The 21,489-nt window shown below is 37.6% G+C and overlaps 1 protein-coding gene across 5 annotated transcripts in view; it reads left to right on the top strand.

The window, feature by feature from the left end:
* The window catches only part of LOC110836686 (transport and golgi organization 9), a 40,117-nt gene extending 21,144 nt beyond the window's left edge, over positions 1 to 18,973 (top strand). Inside the window, exons 1-9 of one of the 5 annotated variants that reach the window (XM_087357644.1) lie at positions 8,082 to 8,099; positions 10,736 to 10,878; positions 11,658 to 11,805; positions 12,150 to 12,303; positions 13,590 to 13,793; positions 14,252 to 14,362; positions 15,064 to 15,222; positions 15,439 to 15,593; positions 16,428 to 18,973. In XM_087357644.1, coding sequence (XP_087213770.1) covers positions 10,802 to 10,878; positions 11,658 to 11,805; positions 12,150 to 12,303; positions 13,590 to 13,793; positions 14,252 to 14,362; positions 15,064 to 15,222; positions 15,439 to 15,593; positions 16,428 to 16,592 — 1,173 coding nt within the window. In that variant the 5' untranslated portion in view covers positions 8,082 to 8,099; positions 10,736 to 10,801 and the 3' untranslated portion in view covers positions 16,593 to 18,973. Of the gene's footprint in view, positions 1 to 3,603; positions 3,738 to 3,936; positions 4,053 to 4,929; positions 7,846 to 8,081; positions 8,100 to 10,495; positions 10,645 to 10,735; positions 10,879 to 11,657; positions 11,806 to 12,149; positions 12,304 to 13,589; positions 13,794 to 14,251; positions 14,363 to 15,063; positions 15,223 to 15,438; positions 15,594 to 16,427 lie in introns of those variants that run through there. The other 4 variants (XM_087357642.1, XM_087357643.1, XM_022078124.2 and 1 more) reach the window with 4 other exon arrangements.
* Positions 18,974 to 21,489: the final 2,516 nt, after the last annotated feature.

Below are 21,489 nucleotides of genomic sequence, written 5' to 3'. Positions count from 1 at the left end.
CTAGTATAAAAAAATACCCGCTGATTATGCAATCTGACGTTTCATTACCGTGTTTATAAGAGTCCGCCACTGGAATGTATCCCAAGTCAGATTAATTCAAGTGGTCGCTTTGCTTAAAGTTTTGTTACCGAAATGTTGTGAACGTTAGTAGCATACTACATCGTAAAATAGGTTTTTGCTTTGAGAGTAATTTGTAAAACAAACATCAGTTTATTCTCACAGATATTTCTTCTGTTAGTCATTTAATAAAGTTGACTAACGTTTTATATATTTAACAATAATAAATATGAGTGCGTTGAGAAGCTGTTCAAATATCTCTGACTTATTGTGTTCCCTGTATACTTAAAACTATTTTTCCATCTTATGTCCTGAGAGAAGTTGCTTCTTATGCGTTTCTGCACGCATAATTCATATAATGAGTGAAACATATAATGCCGTTCGAAGGACACACAAATGATTTGTCTCTGTCAGGAAAAGAGTCATTGCTTCATGCTGTAAATTTTTGACTGCAAAACACCACACCATTAGAATGTATTTTAATTCGGATAATACTAAGGAGCTGTTTACACTTGTGTATTGCGATAATTAGCTTAGTATTTCCCGTCAAAGTTGATGGTTATGTATCTTTTTGTGTTTAATACTAACGCAACTGATTTTTGATATCGTATCAATCAGCTGGAATGCAGCGGTCGAGTTCATCAGTAGAACACAGCTCCTAGGCAAGGTCAGCTGTCACGAAACGTTGCGATTTACAATGTAAGGGGGTGGCTCCGGCGTGTTCCGTGAATCAATGTAAACTTACTGCGATAAAAATCTTTTAATTCCGATCGGCCCGCGGTCACGCCCTGTTATGTTAACGATAATTTAACTTTTGTAACCGTGCGGATGTGGTGTGACGTCATGTAATAATGGTAGAGACAGACAGAGAGAGTGAGTGTGTGTCTGTGTGGGTGTACGGGGGTGGAGAAACTGGAAGCATGCACATTAGAAAGGGGGTGGGCATTCTTTTCATTACTTTGGGCTGTATTGGCTATTCCTGTCTTAGTCGGGGACCGCAGAAAAAATGACATTGAAAGTACACAAGATGGCTGAAGATGGCTGTCTTCTGGGTTGTTGCGCCGTGTAGTCTGGTAGAAGTTTACGGACGTTTCAGAGGTCATACTGCCTCCGTCATCAGGGCGATGAGTATGAAGATTTCTGTCTTCTGGGTTGTTGCGCCGTGTAGTCTGGTAGAAGTTTACGGACGTTTCAGAGGTCATACTGCCTCCGTCATTAGGGCGATGAGTATGAAGATTTCTGTCTTCTGGGTTGATGCGCTGTGTCGTCTGGTCGATGTTAACCAACGTTTCAGAGGTCATATTGCCTCCATCATCAGGGCAATGAGTATGAAGATTTTTGTCTTCTGGGTTGTTGCGCTGTGTAGTCTGGTCGATGTTAACCAACGTTTCATAGGTCCTTGCTGTCTCCATCATCAGGTCGATGAGACTCTGTGTATACAGGGTAATTCAAAAGCTTGGGGCCAAACTGAAGGAGCATATAGAGGGACTCAGAGAGAACAACTTTCGAATAGGAATCCATATCCTTCGAAGTTATCCTGAGTCAGTCGAGGCCATTGAAGGTGGGGACGTCTGATAACATACCGCTGAAATAATCATACTTTGCTATTCTCCTACTAGCTTAATTTTGTTTTTTTATTAATGTACAAGGATTACATTAGCAATCTTACAAACCAAATTATTTCAGCCGTATGTTATCAGACTTCCCTACCTTCAATGGCCTCGACTGACTCAGGATAACTTCAGAGGACATGGATTCCTATTCGAAAGTTGTTCTCTCTGAGTCCCTCCATACGCTCCTTCAGTTTGGCCCTAACCTTTTAAATCATCCTGTATATTTATAACAGTTTTCTTTAGTACCAAACAACTTTTGCCGTTCTCGTATTAGCTAATTCCCAAAGTATGGGCAGCAAGTTCTTCGAATCCTGTCTCGCTTATGGATACTTGTGTGCTATTACCGTTGTCTCTGATGTGTAATCCTGCTCGTCACAAATGCCATACACTGCGGGTCCTGCCGTGTGCTGCCCTCGGGAAAGGCGTTGTGCACGTCATTGTGTGAATACGGGCCGCAACCACTCTTGGGACTGGGCGAGTCCTTATTTAATTATTTATTTTCGAGCATGAACAAGTCATGATTAATTTAGACCTAGTTTTGGAAAGAACAGATGATTGCTTCCGAAAAGTAGTTTCTTCCGTGAACACCACTGAAACATGTTTGGCATTTGCGTAATAATTATAATTTTTACAATCTCAAGTAATTGCAAAACATAAACCATAGGAAACTTTAAAATTTGCGTATGTAATTTAGTCTTCTAATAGTAAATTATAAATATTCATAGGAATAGCAAAGCGGTGATTTGCAAAGTGTGGGTCGCAACTCCTGTGGTGATAGTAATATGTTCAGGTGATTAGCTGGAAATAAATGCGCATTGGAGACATTTTGGTCACTCACAACAGTTTAAGCATTCTTAACAATAAACAGAGACACTCGTTGGAATAGTCTAGCTTGCAAGGCGAAGTCTATTTTGAACTGCTTTTGAATTCATATATCTCATCTGTTCCAGTAATTGACAGGCATTCTTCAGTCGTCTGTCTATACGTCAATCATCGATCTTAATATTAAACGGAGTTTCAAAGTTTAGAAGCAGGCAGTTTTTTCTCGCTAAAATTAAAAACAGTTTATTTCAAGTAACTGACTTTTATTACGTCTTACTTTCTGTCGATTGCGTTATCTTCAAACACATTTGACAGTAACATATAAAGAAACTTTACGTTTATAATTTGGTTAATTTGCCTAATTACAAATTGTAAAAATTGTGACTTGTTCTGTTTCTATATTTTAAATGCCATAAAAGTATTTCAACCTTTTCCGTTATATTTATTTTGTAAGTGCAGTGGATTCCGGTTAATTGGGACACATCGGGACTAAAACACTTTGGCCCAATTGAGCGGCTGCCCCAATTATGCGAAGTTCCACGTAAAGAGTTAAAAAGATTTGATTTGACCCGAATAAACTGCTGCCCCGATTAACCGATGGTCCAATTAACCGGAATCTACTGTAATTTTCTTCATGGCTAATGTAAAATCAGGCGGAGCATAGGACCAAAAAGGGGTTAAGAGATCCGTTGCTTATTTAGGACCCAAAAAAGGGACACGTTGTCAAATTAGTTCGGGAAAACTGCTTTAGAAAATTATATACTTCGAGACGTGAATAAGTAGTCGACTTAAGAGCTTGTAGCGCCTGCTTTAAGTTGAATGCTTTAGTCTAATTACGAGGCTAACAGGAACATTAAATGGACATTTGTTTTTAATATTTTCCTCAGGTAGGAAAGTTTAATTTGTCACAAACATATTACACAAAAGACAATTTTTAATTTCTGGCAGCTATTATAAACGCCTATGAACACAGCCCATCTGTTATAAATAGAAAGTATCACAATAGTATTTGTCTCTTTAAGGGGAAATAATTAACCTGTACAAGGAACATTAGCTCGTGATATTATAAATGAAATTGCAGAAGTTGGTTAAAAGTAGCGTGTGTTCACAGTATGTACAGGTCTAATATTCGGCCCAGGTAGTGAGTTTGTGCGTTACACCCTTTAAAGACTGCAACACGCAACACCGTGATGCAGGAGACACCCACTGAACTCAGTCCTCGAAGGCAACTGCTCTGCAACACAGGTTAGTTTCTCTGGCTTCTGTAAGGTATTTGCACAACGCTCGAAAACACGCCTCCAAATTACAAAAAAATAATGTAAAATGTGTATTTGGCCTAAAATGTACTTAATTTCTCTGCTCGAAACATTTTTTTTACTTTCTCTATGTAGGTACGTTGGAAGGCATGTAGATATTTATGTAGAGTGTTCGTTATCATTTTCAGATTTCAAATAAAACTTGAATGTGTCGAAAAGTTATAGTAAAACAACCAATATCATTTCAGTGATCATTGTCTGCAGACGGTTGGACAGACAATTGGACATGGCGAAGCTAATTCAGGTATTTTTGCAACTTCTCATTGCGAACACGTAAAAAAAGAAGTAATTGAGAGGAAGGGCCAGAAAGGAAGTAATGCCATGCTTATCACGAGGTACTTATGGATAGAAACTCTGTTGGTCGTCAGTAAGGAACAGGGCTAGAAAAAAGAAACGTAGATCTAAGAATAACAGCCGGGATAGCTCAGTCAGTATAGTGACTAGCTACGGGCTGGACGACCGGGGTTCGATCCCCGATGAGGGCAGAGGATTTTTCCTCTAGCCTCTGTGTCCAGACTGGCTCTGGGGCCCACCCAGCCTCCTTTACAATGGCTACCGGGGTCCTTTCCCGGGGGTAAAGCCGGCCGGGGCGTGATGCTGACCACTCACCCCCATCTAGTGCCGAGGTCAAGAAAGAGAGGAGCTATACCGCCTCTCCCCCCAAACGCCTACATGGCGTATAGTGGGACAAACTTTACTTTACTTAGATCTAAGAATAGGTTTTTGTTGCACCATCAGAATACAGGACAAAATCATGAAAATGTCTAACGGTTTATTTCAAAATGTGGTAAAATTAAAATGTTTGTGAATGACACATTTAATTCATAAGTGAAATAAACCAAATTCCTATTATTCTATCTAAAAAATGTTTGTTGCTTGTACGCCTTGTAAGTTGGGGGGGGGGGGGGAGGGGATTAGGATTGCATCATAGACGTGAGGTTAATGTTAGAGAGATGGGATATGAGAACGTTGACTTACTGAACTAGCTCAGAATATGGTTCACTGGCGGATTTTTGGAAAAACTGTGATAAACCAGCGGATTTATACAGAAAAGAGCGGGCAATTTCTTTAAATGATGAACAGTTATGAACTTCTTTTGATCCTCTGGGATTCTTTTGTAGATTTCAACCATGAGTAACAAACAAACATCAGTTCCTCGGTGGAGCCTTGTATTGTTGCTCTGCTGTTCCATCGGGGTGTGTTCTGGGTGCCCGGAGCCATGTGAATGCTACAAAGCGTGGGACAGAAGCATTATAGCGAACTGCACACGGAAAGATCTGGCATTACTTCCAGAATTTGAGGAAGATGTCGCACAACTCGACATCAGCTACAATGACCTAGGAACCCTGCAACATCTCTGGAATTCTTCTGGTTACCTTTCACTCAAAGAGTTGCGTGCAGATGCAGCGAGAATCCAGTACATATATCCAGGAGCTTTCAGTCACATGGCACAGTTATTAAAACTCTTTCTCAGGTATAATTTTATAGAGAATCTTGAGCTCGGAGTGTTCGAAGGTCTAGAAAGCTTAGAGGAACTAAGATTAGAAGGGAACAGGCTTCAAGGAGTAAGAGCACAAGTATTTCAAAATATGACCCAAATGGTAGAATTGTATTTGCATAACAACCAAATAGAAATTATAAGCCCTGGTGCATTTGACGGTTTAAATTGTTTAAAAATATTGTCATTATCCAATAACTTTTTAGCTCGCCTGGCATCACAGACATTTTATGGTCTTACGAGGTTGGTGGATTTGAGACTTCATAGAAATTATATGAAATTTCTGGATCTTATGTTATTTCGGACTTTAACAAATTTGAGATACTTACGATTTAATGATAATGAGATAGAGGAAGTGGTACTTGGTACATTCTCAGGGTTACAGAGTTTGGTCAGTCTGAATATGAATGGAAATTGCCTAAGGCAGTTACAGTATAATCACTTCAGTAACGTGACAGGCAAGCAAAGCCAAGCACTCGGAATATTCGCCGGATTGTCAAATTTGGTTTATCTTCATGTAAGTGACAATCTGTTAGAAGAACTGGGGTCAGTCGTATTTAAAGATCTCGTGAGTCTGAAGTTTCTAGACGTGTCCCGAAACAGGTTAATAACGTTAAATGAACATACGTTCTTACACAACACCCTTTTAACTGACCTACGTCTGTCGAACAATCCAAGACTTACAGCGCCCAGGAACGCATCATTTATCAATGTCAAGTCTCTTCAAAGCCTGCATCTCTCGAACTGTAGAATAACAGACCTGACCGAAAGAAGTTTTAAATATCTTCCGAATCTTCAAGATATCCGATTAGATCGTAATTCACTCAAGACACTCAAGGTAGACACTCTTACTGGCCTGATGCATCTTTCACAGATTTCTTTATATGGTAATCCTTTAGTATGTGATTGTGAACTTAAGAAGACATGGCAGTGGTGTCACAGTAATAACGTGCATCTGACACATAAAAATTCGTTTTGTATACAAAATAGGAATATGGTCAGAATGTCTTGGGATTTGCTTGAATCCTTTACGTGTTCCGACTACTCTTCAGGACGAATGTTCTTTGAGTCATTTCACTCGTTCGTGGAACCGGTAGTGTATGCAATTATTTTGCTGTCAGGCGCAACTGGTACTGGTGCATTATTGTTGATTTTTACTACTTATGAAAGGATTCTTAAAATCCCAAACGCCTGTATATTCAGTATAGCTGTAGGCGATTTTATAATGATAATGGTGTTTTTGCCTATGAGCTTTGTCAATGCCTTCACGGAAGTTTGGAAATTTGGACTTCCGCTGTGTAAAATATTCATTTTCTCACGTGACCTGACAGTTGGTGTAACTGTGTTCTCTGTGATGTTGTTTGCTCATCACACTTACACTTGGACAGTTCTCTCCTGCCGGTTACGAAATTGTGGATTTGGTTCTTCTTCAAAAGCAGGCGTGTTTAACGTGTTTGGGATTTTGTTTGTGGCTGCCGCCCTTGCATTTCCTGCTTTTCTCTGGGCATCAAATGATTCCGGAAAATGTAGTTACGCCCCAAATAATGATGGCGTTAATTTTATCCCCTACGTGACATTAATACAACTGTTCATTTATTCCATAATGCCTTTATGCTTTATTGTGTTAATTTATACTGTAACAGAAAGGTATATAGTTTTTAAATCACCCAAACTTGCTGGAAAACTAGATGAAAAGAAAATGTGTATAAGGAAAGAACTTTCAAAAGTGGCTGTAATTTTGTCTATCGTTTTATTTGTAAGTTACGCACCAAATATAATCATGAGGGTTTTAATAGGTTTCTCTATTGTAAATCAAAATTTGGACATTACTAAAGTTTTCGTCTTCTTAACTGACTGCTTGTTTTATTCAAATACTTGGCTTAATCCGCTAGCACTCTACTGCACCTGCAGTACATACAAGAGTAATTTCAAACGGATTGTTTATTGTGAAAGATTCAGAAAGCAGAGGCCGAAGCCAAGAGACTCTACGTCACACGCAGCAGCTTCAGAGGGACCAAGTTCAGTTGCAGAAATTCGCTACTGAGCACATCCGTGACCAGTGTGTGTTCATAGCTAATCTCTAGAACACTATTACGTATCACGTGCTTTAACATTCAGTGACTTTGCGTTTCACCCACAGAGTACATACAGATTTTATGAATCTCGGAACAAACATCGATTATATTCTTAACCACTATTAACCAACTGGTCTCTGCAATGGAGACGCTTAGTGCTTTTCTTTAAGTGAATTCAATTAATATTGCTTTTAACTTTTATTAACAAGGACGAACTTCAAAATCACAGATAGTACTAATAAAAAAGACTCGGATGACTCTTCTGAACATTAATAATGCTTCCTTACAGTCTCTATTGTTGGAAAGGTAGTGAACAGTGTAGAAATAATACTGGTATAACAGTTTTGTGAGTGTTTGTACCTGTGAATGCATTATGAACTAGAATTTTGACTTAAATACGTCTATACGGAAGGGTCATTCAGCAACAATGCTTTACTCCTTTACCTAAGAAACTAATTGTTATGTCATCTATTTACTCGGCATTGTTGTGTTACATTACTGCCGTCAAGAATCTGCTTTCGTTATTGCGGAAAGAGCTGAGCTGTGAATCGCTTTTAGAAGAAGTAGATAACATTTTGCTGTTAAAAACATTTCAGAAAATCACAAGTCCTTATCTTATATAAGAACTATTAAGAGATCTGTGATACTGCCCTCCACTCTCTCCATTTTAGTTTTGATTAAATTGATCGTTGTCTCTTACAACTGAACAAAGTTTGAGGTAAGGGATTCCTATTTATTATTATTGTTCATCACATTTAATGTTTTCATCTGCATTTGTGAACTCGTGTAAGAGAATTAGGCTTGTCTTCTTTTGACGTAAATACGTCTATACGGAAGGGTCATTCGGCAAAAACAGCGTTTATACATTTATTGTAATTTTAATGTACCAATGTGTACAATTTTGAATGCATCTGGCGCGTTAAGCGGCCGCCTCTCGAAAACCGTAAGAGATGGATCTGAACATATTGCGTACGAAATACGTATTTATTATCTCTTGGGGTTTCCATATCTGTTATCAGATTTTACATATCACAAATAGTTTAGGTTCTACAAACATTTATTTATACAAATAAAGGCGCATCGCACTTCACGCTACTGCTGCGTTCGCGTATTTACGTCATACTATTTAGAGATAACAAGATGGATGACATTGAAGCCAAAAGAGTCTGTAATGCAGAATATATGGGGCAGTACGGAAAACTTAAAAAAATAGAGGTATTAAATAATGAACCTGAAGTTCCCCCAAAAAAATACCAAAAACTAATGCTGAACGTATGAGAGAATATAGAAATCGCAAGAAGCAATTATTGCAAGTTATGAAGCTAATAATAATAATAATATATAACCTTCCTTTCATTGTATTTATTGCCTAAAAATAATTTAAATACAAAGACGTATTTACGCCAGATTCTCCGGAACCGTGGTTCCACTGTCAATTTTTATTTATGCTTTAAAACCTAAGGTAAGAATATGCATTGACTTCTTTAACAATCAATAACTCTGAATTTTGTGTGTATGGGTTTTGTATGATTCTCAGAATAAACAACAACAAGAAATTAACCAATTGATCTTTTTTTTTATATCTTAATTGCGTCATGTTTGTGTTTATTAATACAATAATTTATTTACCGTCTATACACAAACTTAAAAATGTTGTTAAAATTACTTAAAATTTATAACATTTTTTCATTAGATACTAGAAAAAAAAATTTAACAAGATCTAGTATCTAATGAAAAAATATTATAAATTTTAAGTAATTTTAACAACATTTTTAAGTTTGTGTATAGACGGTAAATAAATTATTGTAACAATTGATCTTTGTAATGGTGAAGTGTTTTCTTTGCTGCACTATGCTTGATTGTAACTGTAGTGGCATGCAATAGCTATGACCGTGCTTTCTATCCCATAACATTTTGTTTCATTATGTACATACACAAAATCCATAGCAATATTACTTTGAGTTCTCTGGGAAGGGTGGGCAAAAAATATTGAATGAGTTTGTTATGGATTCACATCGGTTCAGTACAATCGAATCCTTGCATGGGCTTTCTCTTAAATGGGTCCGACGTTCCACACGACAACAGATTTATATAATGTTAAATTATTGCATATTTATGTGTTAGGTTTAGTAATACAGAAATTAATCTGTAAACTGCACTTAGATACTTCACGTGTTGTTGCGTTTACACTTATTAACATTAAGACATTTTTGTGAGCAATTCAATGTTATAACACTAAAATATTTCTATGTGCAAATTAGTGTTTTCTTGCTGTATTTGTTGCTGTGTACTGTACATCTTCAATTATAGCCTACATACAAATAAAATTACACTTGAGAAAAATATGCAAATAAAGATTATAAAATTATTGTTTCATTCAAGAGTGTTTTATTTTGCTTCGTGTTTCTCACCACATGAATATCATCCGGTCGCATTTCTCATTTATTCATCTGGGTACATAAATTGTTATTTTCAAATTGTCTCAAAAAGGGCACAGTGTTCCTGCTCCTTGTCAATACAAAAAGGTTTAAAACATGTATTTTTATAATCAGATAAAATATGTTTGCAGGGATAACGCTGCCTAACAACAAATATACGTTAATTATATTAATTGCTAGTTATCTTGCATATAATCGTTTAATTTAATCAATCTTTGTACAGTACCTTGAAAAACACTGTGACAAACTTAACCTTCGTGAGACGACTATTATTGCCATGCTGTTGTTTACGCGTCTCCTGTTACATTGGCACAAGAACCATTGCACTTAGAAACAAGGAAGAGGAAGTTGTCCCGCGGTTGTCTCTGCATGAAAGAGATTATAAAGATGCTGTGTAGAACTTGCGACTCATAATTGTTAATAAAATATAATACCGTTTCTTACAGTCCATTATTTGGACCACACTAATAATACTTACCGTAAAGATGGCTGTTCAGTTTGACGTTATAAGATGGCTGTCTTCTGGTTTGTAACATCCTGTAGTCTGGCAAGAAGTCTGCAAACGTTTCAGAGGTCAATAGTACCCGGCACTATAATCCAGAATACAGCCGTCTTCATATTCGCCGCCGTGTGAACCGGAAGTCCTACGTATATGACGTCACATTTAGTAGCATAGTCGATGCTTGGGATAATCGATTCGTTTCAGTCTCTGGCAGCAAAATCGATTGTTTCTTATCATTTATCAATGTTGGTATTTTCTGTGTAATTTGTACGCAGATAATACAAGCATTTGTGGACAAATGGATAAAATATTTCTGGTGTCCGGTATGAATTACATGTTCGCAAAAATTTTCAGCTGTTGCTCATGAAAAGGTTGTGTGATAACTGACATAACTTTCGTATGATTCGTTCGTAGATTCTGGGACCCGCCTTTGAAGTAATATAGGAAGTACATTAACCGAAAACTGAATTAAGAATCAGGATGGCTTGGACAAAATATCAAGCTTTAATTGCTGTTGTATTAGTTATTACTGGATCGATAAATACTCTGAGTACAAAGTAAGTATGTATCATATTTAATAAAGAAAAGGGGAGTGTTGATTGAAGTGTATTGGGTTAGGCTTGTGAAAGAAAAGATCACTGGTACTATCAAGGAGTTCTTGGGGCTAATGAGGATAAAAAGGACATAAACAAAATATCAATCTCTAAACTGAAAATTCAAACTGTGAGCTATTAAATTGCATTCTTGTTAAGTTTCACAAAAATTATGCATCCACCTGTTTGGAAATAATAGGTTAGTAATTTCATTACACTGCCATTTTATGTTCAAGACATTTAAATTGAAGAAAAGAATCACGTTTCTCTATGATTAAGAACTAATGTTATAAGGGCATAAAGGAAAAGTGGTGCACATTTTTTACTGTGACGGTAGATCTTTTCTGCTTATAAGCAGTTGTACCAGACTGGATGGCCAGGGACCTATTTGCGGACCAGCAGTTGAGATATAAATTCCAAGCATATCAGCCCCAATTGGTCCCAGCTATTTTTACAAACTCATCTATTATGACTTCAGTAACGATATGTTTCAATTTCTTTTTTCACTACGGATTATTGAAATTTTATTATCTGAATGCAGTGATGGGTCGACTGCATAGTGCCCCACACATTTGTAATTGTGGAATGAAGTTTCCTCAGGTGTTTATATTTTCGGAGACATGGCCGCTTGAATTTGAAACCTGGTCATCCAGTCTGTAGCCAGTCATTATAGTGAACTACACTGGCCCATCACAAACTTATGCACGGAGTATATATTTGTAGCTGTGTATTCTGTCTTTCAGATGGGCTGATCGTATGGAGGCAAAAGGTTCTGGTGACATACTAAGGAAGTTTAACCATCCATTTGTTCAAGCTTGCTCGATGTTTATTGGAGAAATTCTTTGTTTGCTGGTCTTTAAGTTGCTTTACTTTTATTATTGGAGGAAACATGTGAGTATTATCTATTTACAGGTGTCTTTAGTTCTAGCAACTTTAAAACTTTTTTTATCTTTGGACATATTTTATATTTTTTCTTTTCTTTCTTTCTTGTGATAGGTTAGTTTTTTATTTACTTTTTTAGCTTTGTGTTCATGGTTTCAGAAATGTGCTTACACACTCATTGTGGGTGAGTTAACAAGAACTGTTGGCAAGTACTTCTGTAGCCTCAGTCTGCTATAGATGAGTTAAAAATTTAATAAACAAGTGAATTCAGTATGTTTTATATTTTCTCCCCCCAAGACTGATATATGGCATTAATTTTTTTAATGTACTTGCTATCTGATTTATTTCTACAGGATGGATCCCAAGATGAGATGAAGCTGTTGAAGGGAAATCGTTCATTTAACCCATTGGTGCTGCTACCACCTGCAATGTGTGATATGGTGGCTACATCTGTCATGTATATTGGTCTCACTCTTACATACGCATCATCATTCCAGATGCTTAGAGGTGGGTTAATTAATGCTTTAGGTTTTATGACTACATATGAGTACATCTTGTTCATTTAATGTGTTTTTAGCAGCAAATATGTCTGTTGGTGGCCATATGAGCTATCTGTGCTGTGTGTATGTGTGCTCTTATGGTATGCACAAACACGTGTTCTGTTTTACAAAGGAATGTCTTCTGTAGAAGACTGGAAAGGATACAAGCGACAATAAAGAATTTTTGATACTATACTTATTTGTTGCATTTTGTTGAAGTCATGAGAAATACAAAATGCTTGTTATGTTTTAAACAATGCTACATGCTAACTCTGCATTATAGATTGCAACCTATGATTATATCATATTGAACTTGTGACTTTGCACTGGGTATTTACCCTTGACATTGTCAAAGATTTGTGTAATTTGATAAATTTGAAGTCAGCAGATAAGGCTGCAGTTCTATCAGTGTACCTGCATAGATGAATCTCCTTTAGTAAATGTATTTTTGGACATTTTCCTTTGTATTAATTTAAAAACCATACAGGGTTTTTGATGTTGGGTCTGCTTTCATCTTCAGGTTAGCAACCTAATCGGTTTGGCTCGTTATAAAAGGCTAATTGAAGTCCCCATTGGATCCGACTGATTAATTTGCTTGCATTAAGACACAAGCAGAGCCAGCTTCCAAAATGTGTGGTTTTTATTCTAAGACGGGAATATGTCGAGAAATACGCACCATTTTAACGATACATGTTTGTCAAAAACCTCTAGACTTAGGGCTAACTAGTATAATTTCTTTCAGTTGTTACACTATATTAATTTTGTAGAAAATTAAAATTTTTGGTTACAAATTTATTGTTGGTAGGTTTTAAATTTTCCGTATGTTCTTTATAAGTAATTAGAATTTGAATATTCATAGGGTACTTCTTGGTTATTCAAATAATCAAGAAATTTCCTGTTACAGTACTAGAAGGTTCATAGTATGAATTGTACTTGTAATATGTGTAATGTATATTGTATTATCATAAATTATTCCACATCCTGTTGTCATCTTACTAACTAACGGATCTATGGAATTTGGTAAAGATGTATGTATGTTCAGAAAAAAAATGTGCTATTGGAACTTGCTCTCTCCTCTTATAAATATTTGGAATGTAAACTGAAACTTGAAGTTTATGCAGCATCAGAGATGTTATGCTTTGAGAAGTCATAATTTCACTTACCTGTACTGAGGTAAGGAATCTAGCATTTTGCACGTACATATAATAATTTCTCCATTTATGATAAATGCTTGCTTTATCACTATTTGTGTAGGTGCTGTGATTGTGTTTGTGGGAATATTTTCTGTGGTGTTCTTGAATCGAAGACTGACGAAACAGGAATGGGGAGGCATATTTTTGGTGATTGGTGGTCTAGCTCTTGTTGGGGTATCAGACTTCTTTGCACCGTCGAACCCTGCCAAATTGACTGAAGCAGCCACACCAGCTTCGAATCATTCCACAGGAGATATCATCTTAGGTAAGTTGAGCATATTTCAGATAGGAAATTGTGGGGTAATTGGTTAGCATTCTTGCTTTCTTTTTGGGTGACACCGGGCTCAAATTTCAGCCCTGAGGTTTGGCAAGTATTCTTAACCTCAGCATGGACTGAAGTGAGTGGACAGTTTTACGCATGGTCACTTCTACCCTGGTACCCATGGGCTGGATCTGGTGGTAAAGAGGAACATTTCAGTCTTGCCAGAAATTAACCCGTCATCCAGCTTGACATTAGTCCCTGAGCTGTTTCAACTCTTTGTATGACTTACATAGAAAATCAGGTTCTATTTATCTGGCAGATCAGATCGCAGCAGATGTATGTGAATGTGTATCACTAACTCATCTAGTTTGCCCCAGGGAAAGGGGCTAACAAATTAGTGCGTTTATTGTTAGTGATTGATATGTGGTATTAAATACAGATCTGTTTTGTTTCCTGCGCAGGTGACCTGCTTATTATCGGAGCACAGGTTGTTGCTGCTTCACAGATGGTTCTGGAGGAGAAATTTGTTTCAGGTCTGGACATTCCTGCTTTGCAAGCAGTGGGGTGGGAGGGTAAGTACCAAAGAGTCACAGTTATTAGCTAAGTAAACCAACCACATGCAGCATTGTCCTTGAGAAGCTGATATTCAGTCAGCTGGTTAAGAAATTATAATTACATGAAGTCTGAGGTGTGGGCCTTCTGCCGCTTGGTCGCTGGGACCGTGGGTTCGAATCCCACTCAAGCCATGGATGTCTGTCCGCGTTTTTCTGTGTTGTGCTGTCCTGTGTACAGGAAGAGGACTTGCGACGGGCCGATCCCTTGTCCAAGGAGTCCTACCGAATGTCTATTATCAAAGTCAACGAAGAGTTGGGACCCGCAGTGCTCAGGCACTTGAAGAACGAATCGTTCCCAGTATCCAGTATATGAAAAAATTAAAAATCAAAATGAACAGGGGATGAACTGCTTTGACTCTTTTAGATGCTGCAGGACATTTAAGTGACATTGCAGTTCATGGTGTGTTACACATTCAATAAGAAAATGAGTCAGAATATGTATCAAAGCTGAAGATAGCCACTTTGAACATTTGTTGCAAAATATACTGCACAGTATAAGAATTTGATCATTAAAACAAATTGGTTATGTGCAACTTATTCTTGAAATTTAAATATGCAACCATTGAGAATAAGGCCCATGTTCATATGACATTTGTGACAGGAAATGGCCTTGGGGGGGGGGGGGGGTGAGAACAATATGTAATTTTGCTTTGCCTCAGGTCTGTTTGGATTCAGTATTTTGGGTTTCCTGCTGATACCATTCTACTTCATCCACGTGCCTGAACCATTCAGTGATAATCCCCGCCATGTTCTAGAAGATGTACTTGAGGCCTTTCTACAAATGGGGCAAAATCCATTGATTATCTGTGCTATAATAGGTAAGTATTTTGGATGGTTATTAAAGAACAAATTATCATATCATTACAGTAATTCTTAATTTATTATTCTGCAGCCCACGAATGTGTGGCCTTTGGTCTGGGAGAAGTCGAGAACCGCTGATTTATGTGGTCGTATGAACTCTGTGGTGAAATATGGAGCATACCACTCCAAGTTATCCGGAAAATAATTTTAACCCCATCTTTGTATTTTGGCAGGTACCGTCTTAAGTATAGCATTCTTCAACTTTGCTGGTATCAGTGTCACCAAGGAGATTTCAGCCACAACTAGAATGGTTCTTGACAGTGTGCGGACACTTTTCATTTTTGCTGTTACGGTGGCACTGGGTTGGCAGAATTTCTACTGGTTACAGGTAAAACTGATATTTTGTTAGTTTTGTTCCAAGACTTCAGATGATGATATTGATTGTGGTCTTCTGGACTTTGACACCATATGGTTTTGTAGGTAATTACCAACATTTTGGAGAAACATATCACCTCCATCATCAATTTTTTTTTTGTACCATCGGGTCGGAGCCAACCCCTGGTGACATGAACAAGCTCCCTCTGATAGGGACCTGTTCATATGTTTCCTAGGCAGAAGTGGTTTGCCGTTGCCTTCTTCTGTGTGTATGGAGTAATTGTTGGGATACCACGGAGAAACCGGGGAGGCCCCGGAGGAAAACTCCGTGGTATCTGGACCATGGCCCAAGTTATAAATCTGGGCACCGCCGGGAAACAAACCCGGGACCCCAGGATTACGAGCCCAGCATTCTGACCGCTAGACCACCGTGGCCATACATCAAGGTTTAACCCCATATTTAGCTTTGAACATGGAGGCAGTATGTTCATCCAAAATGCTGGTAACCACCTACAAGTCTACTGCATGATACAACCTAAAAGACCAAAACTGACACGCTGTCTTCTTTATTTGGATGTTGAAACATTCACAGTATTTACCTCTTGCTGTACGAATTCATGTCTGGTTGGAGGATAGGTTCGGCAGGCTGTGTGCCATCGGTTTCACCAGCAGACCTTGAAATTTTAACAGGAAAGCAATCTGTGCTTGGTGACTCTGTGGGATGCATGTGTCATCACGTAATGAGGCGAAACAGATATTTTGTAAAGGTTCTTAAGGAACTCCATCGTTATGAACCACGCTCATATTAATTGTTTTTATTTACTCAAAAATCGTATTCTTGTTTCAGATTATTGGGTTTATTCTGTTGGTGATTGGTATGGGTCTGTACAACAATTTGTTTGTTGTTCTTGGAGAGAAATTTGTGCAATGGAGAAACAGGAATGCGGAACACAGCGATAGGGACGTCCTCATCAGCCACCCTGCCAGTGAGCCGGGATCTGTAATAGATTGAAGGGGTGGATTAAACCCATAACTGCTCAATGTTAATATGTAGAGTATTTTAGCAGAACCAAAAGAGATCTCAATTATAGAACTATCAGTACTGAGGAAGTACAGGTAACAGTATGTGAAGCAAATGCAAGATAAGTAACAATGTTTCCCAAAGTCTTATTTTTGAATTTTAAATTTTTTTAATCATTTTCATGGCACTCACTGGGCCTCTGTTTTCAGTAGGACATTAGCATCAGTCTATTTCCAGGGATTTTCTTTCCACAGATTTTAGGGCATAGATGGCAAACTCTCTTGCCAACTGCTACCAAATTTATGTTAGAATTTATTTGCCAGTAAGAAGTGATGCAGATATCCCCATTAGTCTATTGAAACCCTGGTGGATGTGTTGGGGTGTCTTCATATACACGTTTTTAGAGATTTTAAAATTTATGACTCGTATGAGATTTTTTTGAGCGGCGCAACTGACACTTTGACTTTTTAAGTTTGTTTTTAAGTATTTCATGCATTAAAATATCCAATAATAAGTGGTATTAATAATAAAATTCAACATTTTGTGTCTGCATCACGTTCCCTGATGGGCATGGAAGAGATTTGATGCAAGTATGATTCGGATGCAAGAACACGAATAGCAAAAGTGTGTATAACAAGATTCACCTGAACATGAATTTTATGTACAATAACAAACTTAGCTCCAGTAAATATTCAATTCTAAAGGGTTTTCACGACAGTAGTTTACACTTAAAATTATTCATTGTCGAGACTTTTTCCATCGTCTGTTCTTTAAAACCATGACGTTTCGGAGGCTGGTCCTGTCTCCGTCTTCAGGTTAGAAGAGACAGAACCAGCCTCCGAAACGTTGTGATTTTAAAGAACAGACGATGGAAAAAGTCCTGACAATGAATAATTTTAAGTCTAGTAAATATGTCTTATTTTTATAGTCTGATTATTCTACATATTTTAGTGAAATATCTTTTATTAGATTATACATTATTGTAAAATTTTAAGTTCATGTATATACTACCCGAAATCCAGAGTACATTAATGTGATGAATATATAGATATGTTATTTTATGAAGTATTTTAAGAAACTGAAATATGCTGTAAAGTTATTTTTATCAGTTGCATAACTGCCTGAGAATAGGTCGCAGCTATTTTCTCATCTGCTGGAATTGTATAATGATATTTACAGTTCCAACTAAGGTTTGTAAACGTTTTATATGTGGATGGAATGTGGTAATCTTTAAATCGTTAGTCCTGCTGGGTAAGTAGCAGATTTTGCAAAGAAAGTCACTAATGTTGCAGGTGATGAGTTTATAAATTTAATAAGATGTTACAACCTAATATAATTGCAGTATAATTTTTATAAATACTTTTGTGCCGTGATGGAACACGTACTATCGCAAGTCCAAATTATTAATTAAGCCATAGTACAGTGAATTATTTTATAAAGAAGTTCCAGCTGTGTGTTATGCAGACTGTATTTTAGAAATAGCCAAGTGAAATTTGAGGTTCTCGCAGTGGCGAGTACGACTTCTTACCAGGTCTGACTTATTAAAGCTTGCTGATTATTGAAAGAATTTTGTTCCTGTGTTGCTGTCCGTCCAGTACTGCTGTTCGGTAATGTAACTGAAGTAATGCTTGGGCAAGAAGAATTAAAACGATGTAACCTGCGTTTAACCGGAAACTACACTTTAGATTCCGTTTGCTTGCTTGTTGGATATAAGTGTCTTCCTGTATTATTATTCATCAATTGTGAATATTTTTGTAGAGGAGGCATATCTTGGGTATTTCTTGAAGTTTATTACTGTTTATGGCTAATTTTTGCATAAGATTGTCCTTAAATCGATTCTTGTCAACATTGGCTTTCGTAGGAAATTAATACTGGGTAGTTTGAGTACCGTACAACAAATGGTTCATCTCAGAATTAATAAGATATGTCCGTTTTTCCGTATGGTTAACTTTCTGCCTGTGTTCCATACGTCTGTATTAAATAATAATTTTCTTTAATCATATGCTTAGTCTTTCCAGAAATTGGTATATTGTATCAACATTTCTGTAAGTATTTGGCCTACAAAAACAAATTGAATCAAACTGTGTTAAATAATATTTTCAGTGATATTCTGGTGTAATTTATATGTCGCATGTTCAGGATTATTTTTAATATTTTGGCATTTTGTGCAGTTGTGATTGCTATGAGAATATGCCGAGTAAAAAGGGACAAATTAAGCGTGTGGTCGTGTTTCCTTCCCTGCTGTGTTGTATTGTTAGGTAGTAATTTAAAATTGCGGTATATTTATTGTGTTGAATTTTTTGGTATTCGGTCTTATTAGAGTTTTTGTACCTTTTGTTTTAGTGCTTAAAATAAAATGCAGACTCACGATATTCATAGTCATTTAATTTTGTCTCGTTCAGCATTCATGCGCATTGATTTCAAGTGCCAAAGCATGCCACTCGTCTATTGTGAGCCGGTTGAACCCAGTTTATATCACCATAACTTGTTTTCCTATTAGGTTGTATTGCAGCTTCATATTGTGGATACAATATTGTTATTACGAGGATCGTCCACAAAGTAAGTTTCCCTGGGGCCATTTACAGAAACAAAACACAATTTCATGGAAATATTTATCGCAACAGATACAGCAAGTGTCCAGCTATTTTTCAACATATTCGCCACCGGAATTGAGACATTTGTCATACCGTGGGACCAACTTTTAATACCTGTGTCGTAGAAGTCTGCCGCCTGGGATTGGAACCACTGTGTGACAACCATCTCCGCCTCTCTGTCATTCTCAAAACGCTGACGCTGACCGGACAGGAATTTCTTGAGGTGTAGGAAAAGATGGAAATCACTGGGAGCGAGGTCCGGGCTGTAGGGTGAATGATTAAACACCTCCCAGCTGAACTCCTGCAGGAGACTTGCTGTCCGTCGAGCCGTGTGCGGCCTAGCGCTATCACTGACCGCACTTCACAGTCGGCGGGAGCTGGAATAAGAACCTCCATCTTCAACAGCTGCAACGATGCTACTGTGAGAACGCGGGAAGTGCCGTTAGTGCATGAGCCATGCTACGTCATTGCTCTATCACGTACGCACAGTCGCTTCGCGCAATATAAGGTTTGCTAGCTGTGGGACGAGTGGGAAACTTACTTTTGGGACGCGCCTCGTACTTGTTATTATTAAATTAGTCTCCGCGCAATATTTGTAAATGCATGCACAGTGCCCTCATTTACCATATATCTTGGTGTTTACAAATAACTGCGCCTCTAAACATGCAAAACAGTGTCCGTTGGCAAATTTTAACTTGGAAGTTTACTGGAAGCCAAATATAAATTATAGGCTTACAACATCAAAAAGTTTTTCTAGCACATTTTGTACACAAAAGATCCTTTCACGACGGTTCATTGCCAATGTGAATCCCGACGTTTCGGACATCCTTAATCACTGTCGACACCTTCAAGGAGAAGTTTTTTGTGAAGCAGAGGAGACCGAGTAGTCATGTATTGAAAATGGAGTCGGGATCACCGAATCATCGGCGGTCGACGCAAAACAGGTTTTGCCGCATCGTAAAAAGTTATGCATGTTATTACTGTGTGTTGTATTCTGAAATTTTATAAATGGGGGATCTGTAATAGAATTAAATTAAATGTATTTGAACCATGTATGAAGTAGGTGTGCGGGTTATATTGGACTGGTACAGACCACAATGAATTTCTTCTAAAAACGTTCATGTAGAGACCCACCACAGGAAATGTTGTCAGAAGGAAAGATTTACAACTGGTTTGTGACACGAACACACGGATATGCCCTCACGTTACACCCTTTTTTCATTATGGACGATCTTTGCCCTATGCCTTAAGACAGAGATCGTCCATCTATGCTCGCGGGTACCGAAGTGCCCAAGAAGTGTTTTCGCGTAAACTCGAGGAAGAAATCGGTTCAGTTCTTAACGCCTTGCGGTTTGTTATATTTGGGATAGGGTTAAAATATGAAACATGTTAAAATAGTGTATTAATGACTCCTTAATCGTAAAAGTAGTGGTTTAAACGCGTGTCTTTGGAGGGGGGGAGCATATAATGCCCCTTTTGAATTGAGATGGTAAGCGACCGTGCTCAACAGAGTGGTGAATGTTGTGTGATATTGATTGTTGTGAAAGTAATTAAATCGTTTGTCCTTCGGTTTTTACGGCCAAAATTTGACGTGTAACTTGAGCTTATGAAGGGCACGACGTGGCTGATCCACGGAAATCGCATGTAGGATCCATCATAGGCTCATATGAATAATGAATGAACACGAAATGTATTAGCAAGCGTGATAATAATGAGTTTTGATCATGAAAATTCTAAGGGTGGACAGGGTAGAATTGTTTCATACACTTTTTATATACAATAACAGGGATGGAGCAATTGATTCATTGCGTTTTGGACTCGAATTTGAAAGCCGTCTAAAGACTTGTTTCCTTCAGACAGTTTAGTATCTTTATCATTATTTTCCCTTTTATTCTCTACCATGCCTTTTTGATATTTTTCTTTCATGGAAAGTTTTGGTACATTTTCCATTACTTATTACATTTATTTCACGGAAACTTTGTAATAACGATCGAAAATATTTTGTTTCGTGACAAATCTGAAGGAGAGTATTACTTAAAACGGGTCTTGCAAGTAGGAATGCCCGCTCGTAAATGTTAGTTGTTCGTTCTTGTGTAATTCCTATTTTGTCTTGTACATCCTGCACTTTGACCATTATTGATTTGACTTTTGTGTCACACATGAATGTGTAATGCTCGTATGACATGATGATTAATCTGACGTCTGTGTTCTATTTTTTATTACCCGTAGTGTTTTTTATATGAAACAGAAAAATGACGGCAGGCTAATTGTGTCTATATTTTCCGTTTCGTGGT

This window comes from Zootermopsis nevadensis, unplaced genomic scaffold (assembly GCF_977971745.1).
Source record: "Zootermopsis nevadensis isolate Lab colony 2312 unplaced genomic scaffold, Znev_1.0 Znev_ptg000028l, whole genome shotgun sequence".
Lineage (NCBI taxonomy): Eukaryota > Metazoa > Arthropoda > Insecta > Blattodea > Termopsidae > Zootermopsis > Zootermopsis nevadensis.
Note: the sequence above shows the minus strand (reverse complement) of the source record. Positions and strands in the feature narration are given on the sequence as shown.